This window comes from Cervus canadensis, chromosome 26, assembly GCF_019320065.1.
Source record: "Cervus canadensis isolate Bull #8, Minnesota chromosome 26, ASM1932006v1, whole genome shotgun sequence".
Classification (NCBI taxonomy): Eukaryota; Metazoa; Chordata; class Mammalia; order Artiodactyla; family Cervidae; genus Cervus; species Cervus canadensis.
In genome coordinates, this window is record NC_057411.1 from 48,677,725 (window position 1) to 48,700,831 (window position 23,107).

At 48.5% G+C, this 23,107-nt stretch overlaps 2 protein-coding genes across 7 annotated transcripts in view; one reads left to right on the plus strand and one right to left on the minus strand.

The window, feature by feature from the left end:
* Positions 1–1,118: 1,118 nt before the first annotated feature.
* The window catches only part of KIAA0232 (KIAA0232 ortholog), an 82,070-nt gene continuing 60,081 nt past the window's right edge, over positions 1,119–23,107 (plus strand). For 3 of the 6 annotated variants that reach the window (XM_043447568.1, XM_043447573.1, XM_043447574.1), the window contains exon 1: positions 1,119–1,252. The gene's annotated coding sequence lies outside the window, so the exon portion shown is untranslated. Of the gene's footprint in view, positions 1,253–15,805; positions 15,817–17,597; positions 17,609–17,784; positions 17,788–23,107 lie in introns of those variants that run through there. The other 3 variants (XM_043447569.1, XM_043447571.1, XM_043447572.1) reach the window with 3 other exon arrangements.
* Positions 18,377–18,628, minus strand: LOC122427978 (40S ribosomal protein S27-like). Its single transcript, XM_043447576.1, has one exon. It carries the CDS (start codon positions 18,626–18,628, stop codon positions 18,377–18,379), a length of 252 nt encoding a protein of 83 aa, XP_043303511.1.

Consider the following 23,107-nt stretch of genomic DNA (forward strand, 5'->3'; position numbering starts at 1 on the left):
CCTTTACTTTCTCAGAGCCTCGGGTTGAGGGATGATCATGCCTTGGTCCAGCATTCTTCTCAAGAACAAAAGACAGGTGTACAGAGGACTTGGTAGATACTGTGCAGATATCAATAGCTCATGGTCATTTCTCCAGCACCTGTAGCTCATAGGGTCCAGTTCCCCCCATCCCAGCCCGCAGGTCAGCTTCTCCCCCACCAGGAGCTGGTTCGGGAACCTGGCCTTGCAAGTTCCGAACAGCAAAGCACAGAGCCCGGCACCCAGTAGGCGTTCAACAAATCCATCAGGGCACCATGACATCCAGGCAGGTCCCCCTCCCTCCGAAGTTAAGTAGGTAACCTCTCGGGCTCCTCCTTCCTGTCTGGTGCCTTTTTTCAGGACAGGTCTAGGAATCACATTTAGGAAAAGTAAGTGGGTGTGAAGAGACTCTGCTTCAAAGGTTAGTGCCTATTTTTGTTCCCACTTCCGAATCTTCCAGAATTTATTTTTGCCTCCTTAATAAAAAGAGCCCTGTCGCATTTCCTCAGCTTGTCTTCTGGATTTTTTTTCTTTTTTTTTTTTTAACCGGTATTTTAAACCGCCCACTGCAGCCATCCCAGGACGCGGCGAGGAGGTGGTGGGAGAGGAGGAGTGCACAGACAGGTGGAGCGTGTGCCCGCGAAGGCGGGGACCTGGGCGGCGGCGGCCCGGGGGCGGGGAGGGGCGGTGACGGAGTTCAGGAGCCCCACGCGCCCCTGCACCCGGGGGCGGGGGGTGGTGCGTCTCCCCTCCGACGTCCCGCACACCGCGGGTGGTGGTGGTGGGGCTCCCGCTTGCAGTCCTCCAACCCCCTCCCCGCCTGCGACCCCAGCACCCACCCGCCGCTGAAACGCTCCCACCAGCCAGCAGGCCCCTCGGTGCGCGCGCGCGCGCGCGCGCGCGGCCCCGAAGGCGCCCTGGAGTCGGCCGGAGGGGCGGGGCCGGGGCGGGGCGGTGGCGCTGATGTAATCCCGGCGCCTGGGCGGAAGGATATGGAGCGCAGCCGGCTGGCGGGGCGCTGAGGCCGGTTGCCGGGTAACGGAGCGGAGCGGCCGCGGTGCACCGCCCCCCCCCGCCCTCCGCCGAGTGGCGCCGCCGCCGCCGCCGCCGCCGCCGCCGCTTTACGTCAGGCGCCCGCCCCGGCCCGCCCGGCGCTCGGCAGCCGCTCGGAGCCCGCGGAGCGAGGAGGCGCCCCCGCCGCGGCCGCCGCGCCGCCCGGCCGCTCGCTCGGCAGGTACCGCGGGGCTGGGCCGGGGCCGGGCCGGGGCTGGGCCGGGGCGGGCGGGGCCGGGCCCCGGGCGTGTGGTACGCTCCCGGCGCGGGGACCCCGGCGCCTGGGGGGCGCGGGCGGCGGCGGCGGCGGCGCGCGGGCCGGACGATGAGTGCGCACAATGGGCCGCGCTGGGAGCGGCTCTCCGGGGAGTCGAGGCGGGGCGCGCGGGACCCCGAGGGCCGGGCCGGGCCGGCGGGGTGGGCGCTCGCGGCGGCGCTGCCCCCTCTCGTCCTGCATTGTCCTTTAGGGGCTCCCCTCCGACCCCGGGGAAGGGAAGCGGCCGGCGGGGGCGGGCGGGCGGGCGGGCGCGCGGGCCTGTGGCTCTCTGCGCGCGCGGGGCGGGCCCTGCGGCGCCAGGTCCGGCGAAGGTTATACGGCCGCGCGCGCGCGCGCTCCGGAGGGCCGGAGCCGGCCTCCTGCGCTGGCCGCCAGCGCGAGCGTACCCCCCGGCGCCACCGAGCAGCGGGGTGGTCGCCGGGGAGAGATGCCTGCGCCCCGGCACCCCCGGCGCCCTGAGCAGCGGGGTGATCACCGGAGAGATAGATGCCTGCGCCCCGGGACAGAGCGGGGCGGCGCGCGCTTGTACTCGGGCCTGCTGGGGCAGACCACCAAAATCGTGGCAGAACCCGGGTTTTTGATTTCTCTCCTTCGCCACCTTTCATTTTTTTGTGCTCTAGAGGCAAGCTCAGGAGAGCCAACCTGGCAAAAAAAAAAAAAAAAAAACTAGGAGATTTAGCGGGTCGGGGGGACAGAACTAAGTATGGTTTCTGCTAATCACTTGCGGGTGAATGCTTGGATGTCTAGCCCTTGCGGGTGTGCTGTGCTCAGTCGTGTGTCCGACTCTTTGCGACCCCCCACCCCCAATGGACTGTAGCCCGCCAGGCTCCTCCATGGAATTCTCCAGGTGAAAATACTGGAGTGGCGTTGACATGCCCTCCTCCAGGGGATCTTCCCGACCCAGGGATCGAACCCGGGTATCCCGCATTGCAGGGGGATTCTTTACCAACTGAGCCACCAGGGAAGCCCCCTGGATATCTAGGATACTTGGATGTCGGATATTTCTTCTAGGTTCTTAAGAGTGAGCTTTACACGTCTGGGTCTTTGCGTGTTTTTTAAAAAACAAACAAACAAACAAACAGTGGTAGGAGATCGGTGAAGAGTTGGGGGCAAGCAGTTTTGATAATAGGTGACGTCCTGGGTAAAACTAACTACACAGTCAAATCCTAGAGCTAGCTAGGTGCCAGAGCACCTTGACTATTTCATAAGACTTTGAATCTGACGTGGGGAGTTCTCCCACTTTGCAGCCTGAAGGTCAAATATTCTCCCGTCGGTTATTTTGGATTGGTCCATTCATAAGTGGTTCTTAGGCTCTTGATGACATTTCTTTGCGACAGAAATGATTCCTGAAAGTGTGTCTTTGCATAGCTATATTTATGCGTAGGTATACACTTTTGGGGCTTCACTGGTGACTCAATGGTAAAGAATCTGCCTGCAATGCAGGAGACCTGGTTCGATCCCTGGGTTGGGACGATCCCCTGGAGAACGTAATGGCCAGTCACTCCAGTATTCTTGCCTGGAGAATCCCATGGACAAGAGGATCCTGGTGGGCTACAGTCCTTGGAGTCCCAAAGAGTTGGACCCAACTGAACGACTAACGTTTATACTTATATGTAAGCTTCTTGCAATGAATACTTATTGTGTTCTATATTCAGTTACTGTACTTGCTAAATAATTTTTAGTAATTCAAAAATATTTACTGTTTCAGTTTGGGCACATGTATAACAGTTTTTACATAAACCTGTGTCATCTAGTTTGGCCACTGAAACATTGAAGGAAGTAGAGAATATTACTCTTAAATATTTAATATTGCAGAAGATAGAAGTAGAGGTACAGATGCATTGTTTTTCAGGAAAAGTACAGGTCTTTACCATGAGGCCAACAGAAGGCAAATCTGTAACTATTTTAAGGGTAATTAGCTTATTTGTTACACAAGTTGTAACCATTTAAGAAAAGTAAATGGAATTTTAGAAACTCTTTTAAAGATGTCATAGATCACTCTGTGCTTTATTTTGCAGTAGCATTTTCAAAAGCAGTAAGATTGATTTTATTTTGCCTTGTGTGGAGAAGTGCAGAGCCTAGGTTCTCCCTATTGTAGCAGCATTTGACTTGGAGCAGTTAATGGCCCTCTGAGCCAGTTTTCTCATCTGTAAAATGGGGAGCGTAATGATACTTGTCTCACAGGATGGTTGGAATGATCAGGTGAGGGGAGATGTGAAGTCGTTCTGTCAGCCTTCAGTCCCTTTTAAAATATGAGCTGGTGCTAATGTGTCAAAGCTTCTGATTCCTGTCCTGGCTTAGAGCTTTCTTAGGCTCCTCCCCGACCCTTCCTGTCTGCACTTTGACCGGCTGTCAGGTCATCTTTCCGAAGCACAGATTGGATCTTGTCAGTCTCTGGCTCAGAAAGCTTCTAACCCTGCCTGTTGTCTGGAGACCGCAATCCAGACCCCGCAGTCTGGCCCCAGCCGCTCTGAACCTCACCTGTCGTCTTGGTTCCCTTCTCACACTGCCCCGCGAGAGGGCTCTCGGTTCTCTGATCAGCCTAGCTGCTTCAATCCCTTTTGTAATCTTTTTCTCCAGTTGGAATGCCCTGTCTCACTTCCACCCACTCCACTTTTTTAAAAGTCCACATCTGATTTTAGGTCCTGTCTGGAGCCCTTTGGAAATCCTATCAAAGTGAATTATTCATTTCTGCAGTCACAGTCCTCTATTTTTACTTTCATTATTGCCTGTATCACGTGTTGTGTTTGTTAAACTCTGGCTGTGGTGACCGTGTCATTGTTTTATCCCCAACATGAAAATGTCTAAATGTTTGCTGAATAAAGGCAAAGTCTGTAATCCACCTTATGAAGAATATTATTATTATAAAGTATTTTACTAGCAAACATCAGTACCAGCCACGGCACTGGGAATCTGGGAATGAGGTTTAGGATGTTGAAGATAGTTATTACTGAGAATATTTCTTTTCAATTATTTTTGATCTCTCATAAAACACCAAGTGGTATTTTTATACAAAAATAACAGACAAACCACCTCTGCCCTGTGTGTTGAAACTTTCAGGGTCTACAAGCCAGCACTGCTGACTGAAGTCAGTTTCTTGGGAGAGGGGATCAGAGCACACGTTTTAAAACATTCCTTACCTTTGAAATATAATTGCATTCCCAGCAGATTACCAGCATTTTGTTTAAAACATTTTTGGTGGGTTTATTTTTTGGAGATTTTTATGCTCATAGAAAGTAAACTACTTTTGAGGGTGCTTGTTTAAAATCCGTAAGGTCCGGATTTGGAAGACTCAGGTTTGTGTCTCGGCTCATCCCTCATCCCTGGGTCACTGTGGGCAAGTTAGCTAAATCTCTCTTGAACTTCTGTTTCTTTATTTTGTGAGAAGTCTGTGCTATTTTTGCTTTGCGGTGTCACTTAAAGTGGCTGTTCTTTGTGCACTGTGCACCCTCCTTCAGCTAAAAGGAAAGAAGGATGGCATAACGTCACAGGACGCTTGTCCCCCTTGTCCCCCAGGCTGGAAACTTTCTGAGTCTTCCTTTTCTTGAGATTTTTACCAAGTCTGTCTCCATGTGTCTTTTCCATCAACCTCCCCCCTCCCCCAGCAGTTCCTCTGCCCCTGCCCTCCCTGGCTCCTGTCTGTCCTTGTGGAGGTTGTTCCTGTAGGTAGACTGCTGACTGGCCTCCCTTTCTCTAGTGCTCCTGTTTTGTTACCAGAATTATTCAGTATGTAAAGTCAGATCATATCACACCTGCCCCCCCCCCCAACTCTGCCCCAGGTATATAGCAGAGGTTCTCAACATCTCCCTCCATTCTTTCACACCTGAGGGTTATAACCTAGTTCTGTCGGTAGGCTTACTCCCACAAAGATTTCCCCCTTGGAGGCATCACCACCTGGCCAGCTGAGAATTAGTGTTAAAGGGTTAGGAAATCATTGAGACCTACGCCATCTGGCATCATTGTAACTTTTAGCTTCATCTCTCACCACCTGGTGTTTCAACACTTAGACCTCTGGCCACTTCTGTGGTTATTTGTCTGATTTCTTTACTCTGGAATGGCTTTTCTGCTTTTTTTTCCCCTTCTTAGCAGAATCCTTAGTACCGAAGGCTTGACTTCAGTGCCGCTGTGTCTATGAAAGAAGCTTCCTCTGACTTTCAGAATCAACTCCTCACTATCCGCCCACATGGTGCTTGAGGTGCCCCCACTCACCTGTTTCTTCTTTCTGACTCTTCAGTTTATTCGTTCCATGATTATAAACTCCTTAAGGAAAGAGAGGAAATTCTTGACCATGGCTGACTCTCCCTCTAGTGTGTGATACAGTCTTTCACACAGTCTTACTGGTCTAAATGCTGGGCTGAATTAACTCGAGCAGTCTAGGTTCTCTGATTTGGCAGAAGGGGAGTGGGGTTGGAATGGCTGTGTGTGCGAGCTTCATGAATCTACGAGCCACTCAGAGCAGGGCCCAGCGGTAGTCAGTGCTCAGGGAGTGGCAACCTCTAGCTGTTAATTGCAGCAGGTGTAGAGAACACTAGTGGTTGGGTAGGTGTGTCGATTGAGTGTATATGTTGGTTACTGTTACAGTGTTCCCAGATTTATTTCTGGCTCCTGTGTAAAGGAGAAAGAATAATCATCTGGTCTCCCCACCCTCACTGTTCCACTGGTTTTGAGAATAAGCAAAAAAGTGAGTGTTGGGTTGGAGGGAACGTTTGCACAAGCAGATGCATGGTGGTGGTCTGGAATTATTCTGAAGACGAGTTTAGTCTTTCTGTAAGTGAGCTTAAGAAAGTGGGAAAGGGGTTGTCATGTTTTCTCCTCGGTTTTTTTTTTTTTTAAGTAAAGCACGTGTTTTTGTTGTAATCTGGCGGTAGAATCTTACATATTTGTTTCTCACTTTGCTTTCCTTTCCTCCTGCGCGGGGTCTCGTTGCGGCACGGGGTTTTATCTGGTTGCAGCGCGTGGGGGCCACTCTCGGCGCAGTGCGCAGGCGTCTCACTGCGGGGGCTCCTCCTGCCGAGCGGGGGCTCCAGGACTGCGGCTTTGGTCGCTGTGGCGCCCGGGCTTGTCTGCCTCTCAGCATGTGGCCTCTTCGCAGAGGAGGGGTTGAACCCACGGCCCCTGCACTGAAAGGCATCTTCTTTGCCACTGAGCCAGAGGGCCGTCCTCCTTATGCAGTATCTGTAATGACTCGAAGTTCTGTTTCTGACATCATCTCCGAAGCTTCTTCCTGTCCCCAGGCCTTCTCTGGAGTTCTCTGTCTCTCCCTATGTCTGCTCAAGCAGTCTTGCTGGAGAGGGAGAAGCTTGGTGCTGAAAACCAGCTGTAATTCTGAAACTTTTAATTAAACATTGAGTTACTGTTTTTAAGATGATACACGTTACTGATTGACAGGCTGTATCCGGCGTGGTATCTGGTTCTAACACAACATGAAATTCCCTAAACTTGCAGCCACGTAAGAGTGTGTTTCGATTGCTACTTTGCTGACCTTATTTATGATTATGAGCTTTAAAAAAAAACACACACACATTGGAAATCTCTATATTTCTAATCAGTCTCTCTTAAAACCCACCGCAGAGAATTGAGGGTGATCTGTCCCAGGGGATGAGCCTAGTATGGGTTAGAACTGAAAGCACTAGGACAGTTTAGAAGGGGAACAACTGCAGAAGCGCTGGCGATGGTGTTGGTTTGTCCGTGTTCCTCGTTAACGGAGTGAAGAGAGAAGGTGAGTTCTGTGAGTGCGGGCTCTGTGTGTGTGCACACGCGTGTATGTGTATGTGGTTATGTGATAGGAAGCGAGACCAGACAGCGTGTGTGTGCATGTGCGTGTGATGTCTGTCGGGCCGGCACAGGGAGTGGTCACTCAGCGCCCAGCGCGCCCCCTGAGCCAGTCACGCGTGGAGGAGTGGCGGGCCCCGGCACGTCTTCAGAGTTCTTGTTTGGTGATAACGGTTGTTAACTTCAGTAACAGGGAGAGGTAGGAAGCGGGGCGGGATGTGTTTTCCCTTCCAGCCAGGAGTCTGTTTTCTAGCCCAGTTACATTTCCCAAAGTACCTGTGGTATCTTAATAGCCAGGTCAGAACTGTTTCAAAATTGTTTGCCCAAGTTTGGGCCTTTAGTCAAGCTCTTTATTTATTTATTTTTCCTTCAGTTACGAGCCTTTTCTTAGGTGTCTGATAACCTTTTGCTCCTCGCTAGCATCTTCCTTGAAGATTTTAATGGTGAGAAAGTTGAAGACAATACTTCATTGAAGTACAGTCGACTTACAAAACTGGATTAGGTTTGGTCTCACAACATAGTGATTGAGCTATTTTTACAGATCGACAGAATGTCACCAGGAGAAAGCTGAAATTGAACAGACACACTTGTGGTCCTTTATTTGGTGGTGGTGACTTGCCACTACTTCCTTTGATTACCCCCATAGATGATGATTACTGATCATATTGTTAATTTTTTGTTAGTATCATCAAAGCTGTTTCTTATTTTTATAAAATATAAAACTTAATTTATTAAAACTATTTTGTATGATTTACCAAAACATGGTTTTGAATGTGTGTGTGCTCAGTCGCTAAGTTGTGTCCGACTCTTTGTGACCCCGTGGACTGTAGCCCGCCAGGCTCCTCTGTCCATGGGATTCTCCAGGTAGGAATACTGGAGTGGGTTGCCGTGCCCTCCTCCAGATCTTCCCGACCCAGGGATTGAATCTATGTCCCCCGCTTATCCTGCCTTGCAGGTGGATTCTTTACTCACTGAGCCACCTGGAAAGCCCCTGTTTTGAATACAGGCAACTCTTTTAAAACCTGTTTGTTTATTTACTTTTTTAAGCCTATTTTTTTTAAAGTACATGTTAAATCTAAAAAAGCAGTAAGTTTAAGTTGATCAGAAAAATCTCTTTCACTCCCTGCCCATCCTGTACTCATTTTGAAAAATGACTGATAAACTTCTTGGCTGTCATAGAAAAAAAACTATGTCTGTACTTGAAACTTGCGGAGTCACAGTGAAGAGCGTCATGTGTAAACAAACACTTTGTATCTGGAGTGCTTTCAGTACCAGCATCTGTGTCTTCCCCACTTGTGTAGATCTGCTTCACTGTGTTTTCCTTGATGTGCCTAGTTTTCTATGGTGTGGATGTGCCAGAATTTAGTTGATGGAGTAGACTTCCAAGTTATTGTAACACTGCGAACATTTTTGTACATAATGTTTCGGTGAACTTTCTTGAGAAACCCCCTTACTCTAGGCAGCCTAAAAAAAGAAAAACTAACCAGCAAGCTTCTAATTTCTTTAAATTATCATTGATAATATTAATGATCATGATCATATTAATGTTTATCATAATTATAGTATTAATGATTATGATCATTAATAATATCAATTAAATGATCATATTAAACATTTTCTTGGTGGCTTTATTAGTTTTAATAATTTTAGACATTAGCCTGGGCGTTTTCTTCTTTGAAGTAGTCCTGAGGATTCAGTTCAGTTCATTTGCTCGGTCGTGTCTGACTCTTTGCAGTCCCAGGGACTGCAGCACACCAGGTCTCCCTGTCCATCACCAACTCCCGGAGCTTGCTCAAACTCATGTCCATTGAGTCGGTCATGCCATCCAACCATCTCATCCTCTGTTGTCCCCTTCTCCTCCTGCCTTCAGTCTTTCCCAGCATCAGGGTCTTTTCTAGTGAGTCAGTTCTTCACATTAGGTGACCAAAGTATTGGAGTTTCAGCTTTAGCATCAGTCCTTCCAATGAATAGTCAGGGCTGATTTCCTTTAGGACTGACTGGTTTGATCTCCTTGCAGTCCAGGGGACTCTCAAGAGTCTTTTCCAAAACCACAGTTCAAAAGCATCAATTTTTCGGTGCTCAGCTTTCTTTATAGTCCAACTCTCACATCCATACATGACCACTGGAAAAACCATAGCTTTGACCAGATGGACTTTTGTTGGCAAAGTAATGTCTCTGCGTTTTAATATGCTGTCTAGGTTGGTCATAGCTTTTCTTCCAAGCAGCAAGCATCTTTTAATTTCATGGCTGCAGTCACTATTTGCAGTGATTTTGGAGCCCAAAAAAAATAAAGTCTGTCACTGAGGGTGGCAGTCCTGAAGGTGTGTAGGGTCATTTGGGGCTTTATTTAGTTGACAAGTGGTCAGAGTCGGTGGTGAAGTCGGAAGGCGAGGGATTCTTAGAAGCAGCTACAGAGGAGAGTGAACTCACACTTGGGAAAGTACGTCCTCCACGTGAGGCCTGTTGTTGGGGACCTTAGGTGAACTGTCTGTTGTACTCCTCGTGACAGCTCTTGAGAGAGGTGGTGGTGTCTTCATTTTACTGATGAGGAAGCTGGAGCCCAGAGCCCAGGACACTTCCCTAAAGTTAACACACGACGCGCGGCAGAGCAGGAGCCCCACCGTCTTTCTTTGACTTAGAAATGGACATCCTTTCCGTGGCCCGGCTCCGCCTGGAGATTCATTCGTTTCCACAGCACTTGGCTGCGCTCACAGTGTCCCAGGCGTAGATGCCAGGATGGTTAGACCACCCACGAGGGGGCGAGGGGGGGAGCAGGGGTGCTGCGATCCTGCTCACGCAGGAAGGAGAGGTGGCAGAGGGCTGGGCAGTCTGGAGGCAGCCTTGGCCAGGCTTCGGGCTCTGTTAGAAGATGAGGGCCGGCACCCCCTCCTGGTCAGCACTGCTGGGAGCAAGCAGCCCGGGGACACGTGGCCTGATGTCTGCCCTGGTGATGCTGCACGTGCAGCGGCCGGAGGCTCTGGTCAGCTCGGCCCCCCACGGCAGGCGGTCTCGGGACTGTCCGACCACCCGTGGCCCACCACACCGTCCCGTGCTGGGGGTGGGGGTGGGGGAGAGTCAGCAGATGGACACACGGGCCACGTGAAGATGTAGCCCAGAGGGCTGCTGTGTTTTTAGGGTGGACAGGGAATGGCGCTCTCGCAAGAAGACCCTCAAGCGGAGACCTGGGGAAAACAAGGGAGACAGGTGGGGAGCCATCTGAGAGGCAGAGCAGCGCTCGGGAGGGCAGAGCAAGTAGAAGACCCCCATTCTGGGTGGTCATGAAGGCAGGACCAGGAGGATTGGCTGATGGGTCGGTGGAATGTGAAAGGGACCGGAGGAGTCAAGGCTGATTCCAGAGCCTTTGGCTTGAGCAGTGGGAGCATGGACTTGAGCTCGATCGATGTTGGGAAGGTCATGGCAAGGATGCTGGTGGTGGTGGTGGTGGTGAAGAATTTGTGGGGTTTTTTGTTTTGTTTTGTTTTGTTTTTTAAGAGACGCTGTGAGTTGAGATACCGATTAGACACCTGTCCGGTAGCTTGATGGTTCTATAATTTTGGGATTCAAGAGAGAGGAGGAGGTGAGAGGAAGTGTGGAAAGATCTCTTTGTAGACATGTTTACAGTCATAGGAGTGGAGATCAGCTAGGCCTGGCCATTGAGTAAGGTGGCCGCCTGAGCCACACGCGGCTTCAGGGTGCAGGAAACAGGGCTAGATTGACTTGAGATGTCCCGTGTCAACGGTGCACCACATTTCAAAGACTTGGTATGGGGGGAAAGAATGTAAAATAGGTCACTAATGACTTTTACCTTGATTATATTTGGAATGATAAAATTTGGGGTCTTTCGAGTTATAAATATATTATTAAAATGAATTTCATCTGTTTTTCTTGTTTAATATGGCTGCTAGGAACTTTTAAATTACGTTGGTGTGACTCGGGTCTTGCTGCTGGATGGCGCCCAAGGAGGAAGTGAGTGTAAACAGAGAAGTGCCAGGGAGGCCAGGGCAGAGGAGGGCGGGGCGGGGCGGGCACGGTCGTCGTCTCTGCAGCTGGAGGGAAAGAAAAGTGCCGGAGAGCGGGGCGCCCTGAGCCCCTCTCCCAGCCGGGCGTGAGTCCAAGGCGACCGAGGCTTGGAGCTGGGCTGTCGAGCGGGCTCGCTCCCTACCCTGTTTTGTTTTTGTGTTTTAAGTGAGTCTCATCAGGACAAGAAGGCAGCCTTTCCCACAAGAGTTATAACGTAGCCTCTGCGGACGCAGCCCTCGGCGGTAGGAAGGAGCCCACATTCAGAGGACTGGACGCAGTTCAGGCAGGCAAGTGACTGTAACCCTCAAAGCCTTGCTGCCAAGGCTTCCTCTCATCTTGCAACCTTCCCCTGATGAAACGACCGTGAGAATTCGTCGCCTTCCTTTTCCCGTTCTCAGTCCCGGAGTGAGCCTCGCTACCGTGTTACCGTCCGCTACCTGAGCCTCTGGTTTTCCGGTTTACAGGTAGCTCAGGTGGCTGGTGCCTCCTCGGCGTGATTCCCACCCCCCACCCCCACCCCTAGGTCCACTTCGGCCTGCCTAGGGCTCCAGAGCTGAGGAGCATGCCTGGGGCTTCACTGGCAGCAGGCGGGCAGAGGACCTCCTGGTGCCGCTCAGGGGCTTCTTCTTAGTAGGTCAGTAGGTGTCCCAGGCTTCCCTGGTGACTCAGAGAGTAAAGAATCTGCCTGCAAGTGCAGGAGACCTGGGTCCAGTCCTTGGGTCAGGAAGATCCCCTGGAGAAGGGAATGGCAACCCATTCCAGTGTTCTTGCCTGGAGAATTCTGTGGACGGAGGAGCCTGGCTTGTAACATTGTACAGGAGGTGGTGACCAAAACCATCCGAAAGGAAAAAAAAATGCAAGAAGGTAAAGTGGTGTTCTGAGGAGGAGTCAGACACGACTGAGCAACTCAACTGAGGAGGCTTTACAAGTAGTTGAGAAAAGAGAAGCAGAAAGTAAGGGAAAAAGGGAAAGACATACCCAACTGAATGCAGAGTTCTAGAGAATAGCAAGGAGAGATAAGAAAGCCTTCCTAAGTGAACAGTGCAGAGAAATAGAGGAAAACAATAGAATGGGAAAGACTAGAGATCTCTTCAAGAAAATTGGAGGTATCAAGGGAACTTCATGCAAAGATGGGTATAGTAAAGGACAGAAACAGTAAGGGCCTAACAGAGACAGAAGAGATTAAAAAGAGGTATGGTGTGTCTACCTCAACATATTTAATCTAAATTAAGCTCGTCTTATCTTGCTATTTTCCTTAACTTTAGATTTGCTGTTTTGGTAAACTTTCAATGGAAAATTAAATGCTTGAACTTGACATCTAAAAAAAAAAAAATAGGTGGCAAGAATACATGAAGAGTTATACAAAAAAGGTCTTAATGACCCAGATAACCATGATGGTGTGGTCACTCACCTAGAGCCAGACATCCTGAATTGTGAAGTCAAGTGGGCCTTAGGAAGCATCACTACAAACACAGCTAGCGGAAGTGATAGAATTCCCGCTAAGCTATTTCAGATCCTAAAAGATGATGCTTTGAAAGTACTGCATTCAATGTGCCAGCAAATTTGGAAAACTCTTCAGTGGCCACAGGACTGGAAAAGGTCAGTTTTCATCCCAGTCCCAAAGAAGGGCAGTGCCAAAGGATGTTCAAACTACTGCACAACTGCACTCATTTTACATGTTAGTAAGGTTATGTTCAAAATCCTTCAAGCTAGGTTTCAGCAGTTTGTAGACTGAGAGCTTCCATATGAACAGGCTAGGTTTAGAAAAGGCAGAGGAGTCAGAGATCAACTTCCCAGCATCCATCGATTCATAGAGAAAGCAAGGGAATTCCAGAAAAACATCTGCTTCACTGACTGTGCGAAAGCCTTTGACTGTGTAGATCACAACAAACTGTGGAAAATTCTTAAAGATGGGAATACCAGACCACCTTACCTGTCTCCTGAGAAACCTGTCTGCAGGATAAGAAGCAACAGTTAGAACTGGACATGGATCAACGGACTGGTTCAAAATTGGGAGAGGAGTGCGTCAAAGCTGTGTACTGGCACCCTGTTTGTTTAACTTCTAAAGAGAGTACATCATGCAAAATGCCAGGCTGGATGACTCACAAGCGGGAATCACGATTGCCAGGAGAAATGTCAGCAACCTCAGATGTACAGATGATACCACTCTAATGGCAGAAAGTGAAGAGGAACTAAAGAGCCTCTTGATGAGGATGAAAGAGGAGAGTGAAAAAACTGGCATGAACCTCTACATTAAAAAAACTAAGATTATGGCATCTGGACCCATAAATTTGTGGCAAATAGATGGGGAAAAAGTAGAAGCAGTGACAGATTTTATTTTCTTGGGCTTCAAAATCACTGTGGACGGTGACTTCAGCCATGAAAGTAAAAGACACTTGCTCCTTGGAAGGAAAGTTATTGACAAACCTAGACAACCATGTAGTTTTTCCAGTAGTCATGTATGGATGTGAGAGTTGGGCCGTAAAGAAGGCTGAGCGCTGAAAAATTGATGCTTTCAAACTGTGGTGCTGGAGAAAACTCTTGAAAGCCCCTTGGACTGTAAGGAGATCAAACCAGTCACTCCAGAAGAAATCAACTCTGAATATTTATTAGAAGGACTGATGCTTCAGCTCTAATATTTTGGCCATCTGATGCAAAGAGCCAGTTCATTGGAAAAGACCCTGATGCTGGGAAAGATTGAGGGCAGGAGAAGGGGGCAACAGAGGATGAGATGGTTGGGTGGCATCACTAATTCAATTAACATGAGTTTGAGCAAACTCCGGGAGATGGTGAAAGACAGGGAGGCCCAGCGTGCCGCAGTCCATGGGGTCGCCAAGAGTCGGACATGACTTAGCAATTATACGACAACTTATATCAGGCGAGTGTTTTTGCTCTTAGATATTACACTTTCCCCCCCCCCTTCATTTCATTCTCTTGTCTCCAGACAAGCACATGTTCAAGTGGAAGAACAGTGTTTCTAGGCCTTTTCACTGACACGCAGTAGACACTGTCACAGAACCGAAACGCGTCTTAAGTGGGACATATTGGGGCCCTGCCTGCGCAGGCCGGCCGTACCCTTGAAAGGGCTTGGGGAGCACCCCGCCGTCTGTATGGCTGCCCTGGAGCAGGGCCCATCTCGCTTTCTCTCTGGCTCTGGCCTCAGGTCTCCCAGCTTCTCACGATGCCTCGAGACCTGTGGGGACAGTGAACCGTATCCAGAAACCATCATTAAGAAGGATATGCTAGCTGGGGAGGTGGGGTAAGAATCTGCCTGCCAACACAGGGGACACAGGTTTGATCCCTGGTCCAGGAAGGTCGCACATGCCTTGGAGCAACTAAGCCTGTTCGCCACAACTACCTAAACCATAGCGCTAGAGCCTGTGCTCCGCAACAGGAGAAGCCGCTGCAATGAGAAACCTGAGCACCGCAGCTGGAGGAGCCCTCGCTTGCCTCAACTTAGAGAAGGCCTGGGTGCAACAGTGAAGATCCAGCACAACCAAATAAGCAGATTAATAAAAAGAAGGATGGGCTAGATGCGAAGTAAAAAGGCTTGTCTTTGACTCTTCAAAATCGTATGCCGGCAAGGCTGCAAGTCACATGAGGGGTGAACGGTATGGCGGAGAGGACACAGCTTTGGACCTGGGCCCACAGTGACCCCGATCCTGACCCGGGACCTTGAGTGCACGCTTCAGTTTCTTAACCCATGAGACGAGGAGGTTTGGCTGACCTCAGTGCTTGCTGATGCTGTGAAGGAGGGATCTGCACAACGTAGGGGCTCAGACGTTTGCTGAATGAATGAATGGGTAGAAGAGTTCTTAGCCCGGGTGACTTCCTGCGTGAGGCAGGGGCTGGGTGACGGGCAGGCCCCCCCCCCCCACCTGTGCCGCTTCAGCCCTTCTCAGGTTTAGTCCTGGGATCTGCCACCTTGAGAAATGTTTGAACAGCCCTGGATTAGGTGACCCCTCTCTGAGCATGTCACCTCCCTGGACACCTTTCACCGGGATAAACGTTGCTGGAGAAGAAAGGCAGCTGGAGTCACACGTAGGGTGGGCCGTGCCGCAGACGGCTAGGGCCGTTAAATAGGGCCCCGGCGGCTGCGGACCACAGACGTTCTCGCTCGGTCCTGGAGTCAGCAGGCCCCCTGGCGTCGGCGGGGTTGGCTCCTGGAGATGCTGCGGGAGGACCCGCTCCGTGCCCCCCCTGACCTCTGGGGCTGCATTTCTCGGTGTGCAGGCACACCAGTCTGGTCTCTGCCTCCGTCTTCATGTGACGCCCTTTGAGTGTGTCTGCCTCGATTTCCTCTTCCTTCTGAGGACATCAGTCGCTGACACAGGGTCTGAGCAGAGGTAGATGGAAAAATGAATAGTGGTTGTGAGAGAATGAAGAGGAGTGACTGACTGAGAGTGAGTCCATCGCCTAGGACTTTGATTAGTGCACTTGTGTTCTTAAAACGCGTTTCCACAGAGTGGAATCGTGGACTCGGCCTCTTCTGCAGGGCGAACGATGTGGAGGCATGATCATTTCGTGCATGTGCTGAAGTCACTTCTCCTGGCTTTTAAATTGCTGGACATTAAATTGCTTTTAAATTCCACCACTGCCTTCCAGGTGAGGCTGCCTGTGTCCCCCACGGTGTCTTGCACGAAGTAGACTTACCCCAAGTGGCAGCTGTTTCTGATGTTTCAGCTAAGGGGCCTGTGACTCTGATGGGGCCGTCGGTTCCTTTGTGAGTCCTTTGGTGGGCGGGTGCTCTGGAAAGCAGGTGCGGACAGTTTAGCATGCAGCTTGGGGATTCGGACGTGCCCGAGGGGGCCGCACCCACACGCGGAAGGGAGCTGTCGGGCCGCCCAGCAGGCCCAGCCCAACCTTGCTTCCTTCCCGCCACGGGGAGCCGCGGAGCCGCGGAGCTCCAGTTACCCCAGATTGGAGCTGTGTGCACGCGCCAGCCACTCACCACATGGGGCAGTCCTGGGAGGGGGCACGGTGCGGCCAGGGGGGCGGCGTTTTTCTTAGAATGTTTTTGAGTGACTTGGTTTACTGGCTGACCTTCTGGAGAAATACAGGGTAGGGCTGTTCCCCTTTGTCTCTGACTCCACTCAACACCCCCCCACCGTCTATGTAATATGTACATATGTCGGGGGGGGTGACACCCCTGTGTATGTAATATGTACATATGTGTGTGCAGGGATGACACCCTCCGTGTGTGTAATATGTACATGTGTGGGGGTGACAGCCCCCGTCTATGTAATATGTACATGTGTGTGTGCAGGGGTGACACCCCCTGTGTATGTAATGTGTACATGTGTGTGTGGGGTGACACCCCCTGTGTATGTAATGTGTACATGTGTGTGCAGGGGTGACACCCTCTGTGTATGTAATGTGTACATGTGTGTGGGGGTGACAGCCCCCGTCTATGTAATATGTACATGTGTGTGTGCAGGGGTGACACCCCCTGTGTATGTAATGTGTACATGTGTGTGGGGGGTGACACCCCCTGTGTACGTAATGTATACATGTGTGTGGGGGGTGACAGCCCCCATCTATGTAATGTGTACTTGTGTGTGCAGGGGTGACACCCTCTGTGTGTAACATGTACATGTGTGGGGGGGTGATACCCCCACTGTATATGTAACGTGTACATATGTGAGAGGGGCTACACCCCACCATGTGTAACATGTACATGCGTGTGGGTGACACCCCACCATGTATGTAATATGTACATGCGTGGGGCGACACCCCCACCGTATGTAACATGAGTGTGCGTGGGAGTGGCTCCCCTCACCGTGTATGTACTGTGCACATGGGGGCGCTGACACCCCCACCGAGTGTGTGACATGCACATGTGGGGGGTTCGATGGTGAACAGAGTGATACGCACATTAAGCTTTTCTTTCCCAGATTAAACACACTGGCTTCCTGAAACTTACATTACTTCAGTGTTATCTATGCTGACCTGCTGTTTTCTTGGTGTGGTCTAGCCTTCCTTGATTTTCTGCGTGTTTTCAAATATTTATCAGTCGCATGGAGCTCCTTGGAGCAACAGCTTCTCAAAAATTTGAAACCCTGTATAATGTGAATTAAATCCTCATCTCATTTAATCCTGCCTCTCTCTTTCCCCTGCTGATTCATCCCGCTTTGATGACGGTAGGATCTCTTACAGAATCCATGGTCCAGTTGTGCTGTTCAAGCAGGACGGAGTCCCTGGAAAGCCAGACTTAGATGCAGACCAGTGCCGCTGAGGCCGTCCCCTTTGGGGCCAGAAGGACCCCTCTGGGTTGTTGTGAGTCGTTACGGGATAGTCTGCAGCGGTGAGGAGCTTGACTCTGGCATCAGCTCAGCTTGCTTTCAAATCCCAACTCTTCCTCTTTTCTTTCTGTTTGGGGAAATTCATTTCCTCAGTTTCAGTTTCCTCATCTGTAAAAAAGGGAACACTTAGATGGTGAGGCTTCAGTAAGCATAAGCTGCTTCTGCTGTTGCTGGAAGAAAACCACAGCTTCTGTTATAAGGAAGAGAAAGGATCTTTGCTCACTCATTCTGGATTCAGGTGACTGAACTGTATCTATGATCTTAGATGTCAACTAGCAGGAAATGTGCTTAACCAATAAAGAATGTCTGCGGAAAACCTAGAGAGACATCCTTCTTAGTGAGGAAGTGTGGAAACGTTTCCTGTATAATCACATCCACGACACAGGACGCCCCGCTGGTGCCGCTGCCCTTCCCCGCGCTCCGCAGCCCAGCCCGGGCGTCAGTGGGGGCGGGATGTGCAGATGACCACTGTGGAGAAGACCTAGGAGCATCTGGAACCTGGTATCTGGGAATAAAGCTAACAGCCACGGTCCATGTAAAAAGCTTAGGATTTGAACACATCCATGAAATTTTAAAGAGTTTTGACCTGTATTGGGGCTCTTTATATAAATCATTTCACTCTGTCTTTTGAGGGAAGGAGTTACTTGGTTTTGTTTTTTCAATAATTTTTTTTTTTTTTTTTTGCTGCACCTCGTGGCATGTGGGATCTTAGTTCCCCAACCAAGGATCAAACCCACACCCCATGCGTTGGGAGCATAAGTCTTAACCCCTGGACCGCCAAGGAAATCCCGGAGAGTTTTAATTAGTGTAAAATTCCAATCCATAATGTATCACCTTTGTTGAGTATCACACTTTGCTGAGTATGGTTTTTTTTTTTTTTGTATCCAAAACTTGTTTATTGGGATGGTTTCCCGTTCATCTTGAGACGGTGATTTTAGTGCTGCTTCCGTCTGAAAGAGCATCCTTCTGTCAGCCTTGCTTTTCCTCCTGTGGGCTGGCAGAGGACAGTAGAGCAACCAACACACACAACTACTGTTTGTGCGTGGCTAAAGACAGTGGTGATTTTATAGCATCCTGGGCATTTTACATCCAAGAAATAGGAATTGGGGCTCTGCACCAGGCACTTCTTGTGTTTCCTCTTCTCCTCTTCTGGAGAGGGATGAAGAGGATCCTTTGCGAGAGGCATGTTCTCGTGAGGAGGTCGTCACCGCCGGAAAGGGCTGATATGGTATTTTAAATACATTTTTTAGGAATGTTGCACTGTTAGCCTGTCTTTAAGCCTGTCTCTTATTTTGGGTTTTAAAAAATATATCTGTTTCATTGATCTAAGGAGAATTACATAAGACAAGTAGTCACTTGGGCTCCAAGTGTCATAGGGCTTCTCAGCGTGTTTCCCAAATTCAGGAATGCCTCAGAGCACACTTAGTAGCATTTCTGAGGTTTTCAGCACGTTTGTTAGATCAGGTACCGTGCTTCTCGCCTGCATCTCCACCAGCCCCAGAGTCATCCTTTTTCCTCCAGTGTGGATCCATTGGCCAGTTGGATTCGCTCTTGGCAGTGGTTCTGCCCTTAATATCCTGTGTTAACATCAGGTGTCTGCCTTGATCCCCTAAAAAATAGCTTGGTGGTTGTGTGAAATAGAAACACACTCCAGACCGTTTCCGTGGCTGCAGACACCCCCGCGGTGTTCAGGTGCCTGCCTTCCCGCGGTGCTTGTCGTGTGTACCGGTAGATAGTCACAGCACGGAGGATGTGGGCTCAGCCAGCGGCCTCTACGTGTACGTCATCAAAGGTGATAAATGAGAACCCAGGCATGCCCCGGGGAAAAGGGAGACCCTGGAAGCTTCCGATACCACAAAGAAAGGAGTACTGATTGACTTTACTAAATAGAATAGTACAGTTTATGCAGATTATTTATAGAAAAGGAGAAGGATATACCTAGTGATATCATTCCTAAATTAGTCTTCAGTTTTTTTTTTAATTTTTTAAAATTAAAAACTTATTTTTTTGGAGAAGGCAATGGCAACCCACTCCAGTATTCTTGCCTGGAAAATCCCATGGATGGAGGAGCCTGGTAGGCTGCAGTCCATGGGGTCTCGAAGAGTCGGACACGACTGAGCAGCTTCACTTTCACGTTTCACTTGCATGCACTGGAGAAAGAAATGGCAGCCCACTCCAGTGTTCTTGCCTGGAGAATCCCAGGGACGGGGGAGCCTGGTGGGCTGCCGTCTATGGGGTCACACAGAGTCGGACACGACTGAAGTGACTTAGCAGCAGCAGCAGCATATCCTCAAGTCGCAGTGATTATAAAATTTAGCTGTGACGGTACAGATGGCGAATAAACTCCACCTGAAGGAAGGAAAAAAAAAAAACAACTTATTTTTTTGGCCACGCTGAGTCTTTGTAGCTGCTTTCTCTGGTTGCAGAGGATGGGGACAACTCTCTAGATGGGCTGTGCGGGGCTTCTCCTCGTGGGGGCGTCTCCTGCTGCAGACCACAGGCTCTGGAGCACTCGGGCTTCAGTAGTTATGGTGCGCAGACTGAACTGTCCCACAGCATGCGGATCTTCCCAGACCGGGGATCGAACCCTGGTCCCCTCCATTGGCAGGTGGATTCTTAACCACTGGACCACCAGGGAAGTCCCAGGTTAACTTTTCAGTCCTGTGAAAATTGAGACTGTAAGGACCTTAGATGATCTATGTCTTGCTTACAGTGTGGGCCTTAGAGAAAATGTTAATTCTTTCTGGTCAGAAGATTATATTTACCAAAGCATATTCCGAGGAACACAAAACAGGTCTTTAGCAAGTATGGAAATGCCACTTTGTTTCCTTCCTGGAGGTTCCACCGGCATATTATTACCATATTAAAAAGTTTCAAGATGTCCTAAAATTAAAAAAGAAAAACTTTTTATTTCAGCCCTGGTATTTTCCTAACTCATGCAAAAAGGAAGTAGTTCTATAACAGAAGTGATACATTTTTATGTCACCTGGAATACACCTTGGAGAAACTAGCAGGCTCTCTTTTAAACCTTGACACTGTTCATTTAAATAGCTTCCCAGAGGCTATACATGGTTATCTTAAGAGTTGCATCTAAAAACTTGATCTAATCTTTGAAGCATGTAATTAATGGATGCAGAATGAAAATATGTATAGCAAACCTGTTCTGAGTTTTCAAACCTGTATCATTTTGCAAAATCAAATAGAGGATTTTATTTTGATTCTTGAAAATTTCTGACTAGTAAGATACAAGTCAGATAATCTGTATAAAATTTTCATACTGAATTAGGTATCTCTCGTTGACAGACCTAAAACATTACCCAAATAGTGCTTCTTACCTAGGTTCATTTTAGAGAACTGTAATATGTATTATTAATATTACTTTTCATACTGTTCATGGGGTTCTCGCAGCAAGAATACTGGGGTGGTTTGCCATTTCCTCCTCCGGTGGACCGCATTTTGTCAGAACTCTTCATTGTGACCCGTCCATCTTGGGTGGCCCTGCATGGCATGTTTCACAGCTTCGTTGAGTTAATACAAGCGCTTCTTTCATGACAAGGCTGTGATCCATGACAGGGGAGCCTGGCATGGTGCGTTCCACGGGGTCACAAAGAGTTGGACATGACTTAGTGACCGAACGACAACAATGCGTATTAAGTAATACAGTGGCTTTTAATAGTAACTACCGAAAAATTGGCTCACTGTCTCACCAGTGAGTTGTAGGATTTCCGGCCATTTTTCTCCCACTCATTGAAACTCAGAAGATAGATTACTTTGTAGTTTTGAGATGAGTAGTTGAAAGCTATAAAATTTTTGTACGTAAGACATTTTGACAGGCAGCAGTATCACTTTGAAAACTTACTGTAATTCACAGTGATCTACTCTTTTACTTAATAGAATGTTTCATCCTTGACAGAGTAGTTTTCATTATGTTGGAGCTTTTTGCATTTTCAAAAATTCCAAAAATCTGCCTGGTTTGTTTTGTTTTGTTTCCAAATAAACTTGCTTTTGAAACTTCCCCAGAGGTCCAGTGGTTAGGAATCTGCACTCCACTGCAGGGGCACAGTTGCCATCCCTGGTCAGGGAAGCTCCCTGTGAAAACAAAACTAATAAACTTGCTTTGGGTTCGTGAAAATATGCATTTCTTAAAGTAAGATCAATTTAACTTGCTCCTAACAATTTTTTAGGTTCCTAAAATTTAGTTGTTCCATCCCTTTTCCAACATTTTTTCTAAAAGCTTTCCAGAATTCCATAGTAGTGAACTTTGTTTCAATTTGGGGGTTTTCTTTGATAGCTGCGTTGTAATCTTTTAGACTACTACTTCACTTCAGATACAGGTATATACATTTCTGTCTCCCTTTTGACCCAGATGGCTATGGTATGTTTTGACCCAGATGGTATGTTTTTTTATCCTGTAAACTGTATGACATGAAATTTGCCCCTTTTAGGGGAAAATAGGGGCATTTTTCTAAATCTCTGTAAAGACTTTTTTAAAGGCATAAAAACTACCATTTTACAGCCCTGCTAAAGAATTCTGACGTCTAAGCTAAACGCTTCATTGGTTACTGTACTGTGACAACCTGCAAATAAATTATAATCTTTGAAAAAGCAGTTCAGCTTTTCAGACCAGAAGTGTTAAGCAGTGAGTCAGCAAGTACCTGCCAGTCCAGTAAGACTTAGAAATAAAGCGGGGCTACTGGACGCAAGCAGTTCATCTGCTTCATGCTCAGCCCAGTTAAAGCTATCAGAATGGGAAGGCTGGTCTGGACTGTGATTTCTATGAGCATTTGACAACAGCACAGTCAGTAGAGGAGAATTCATCCCAGTTGGACAAGTTCTTCTCTTTTATTCATTCTCATCTCACACTTGATCTGCGTCGCATCCGTTTTGCTTTAATGGGAGTCTGTTTAGTACTTGTGATTCTCAGGTAGAACTGAGCACTTTCTCCTGTTTTTTGCCTTGGTACAGTCGGTTCTTCCTTCTAAACAGATACTAACCAAGGTCTGTTACACGGCAGTGGTTTATTAAGGCATTTGCTAGTTACTTTTATTGTCAGGTAGTAGTCTTATTTATCTTTGAGAACTGTCCTACATTCATGAAAAAAATCCATTTTGTTTGGCCCTGGAGGATATACACTGATCATTTCTGATTACCTGGCTAGTAAAAGTGGAACTTCTTAATCTATTATGCAGTTCTTCCTGTTTGCACAGAAGGAACTTATGTCCCACAGTAGATTTGTTGATTGCATTATTTTATAATGGAGCCTTATTCATTTCCTAGGTCTAGACACACTTCTCGATGGGGAAGAGACTGTAGGTCTGATTGTCCATTTCTATACAGTTTTCCAGTTACATGGCTAAACAGGTGTACATGACTGGCTTTTAGCCCCTGATCCTGTCCTCAGTGATACAGCTGTGGGGTAGAATCCATAGTTCTCTCTGGATTTTCTCTTTGAACCATACATTGGCTCTGGAGCCAGGCTACCTACTAAAGAGAATAAGCAGTACATTGTGTTCCAAATCAGTGTACTGAGATCTGAAAATAATAGGCAAGGGTTACATGTATATGCTTAACCCCCTCATTATGTGAGTGCCCTCTCTGGTTTCCTGGCAAAAGTTATTTAGGAAGTTTGTGAAAGTAGTAGAATATGAACAGTCATAGTGTTTCA

Coding starts and splice junctions, on each gene's coding strand:
- LOC122427978 (XM_043447576.1), bottom strand. CDS start 18,628: ATGCCTCTCGCAAAGGATCCTCTTCATCCCTCTCCAGAAGAGGAGAAG.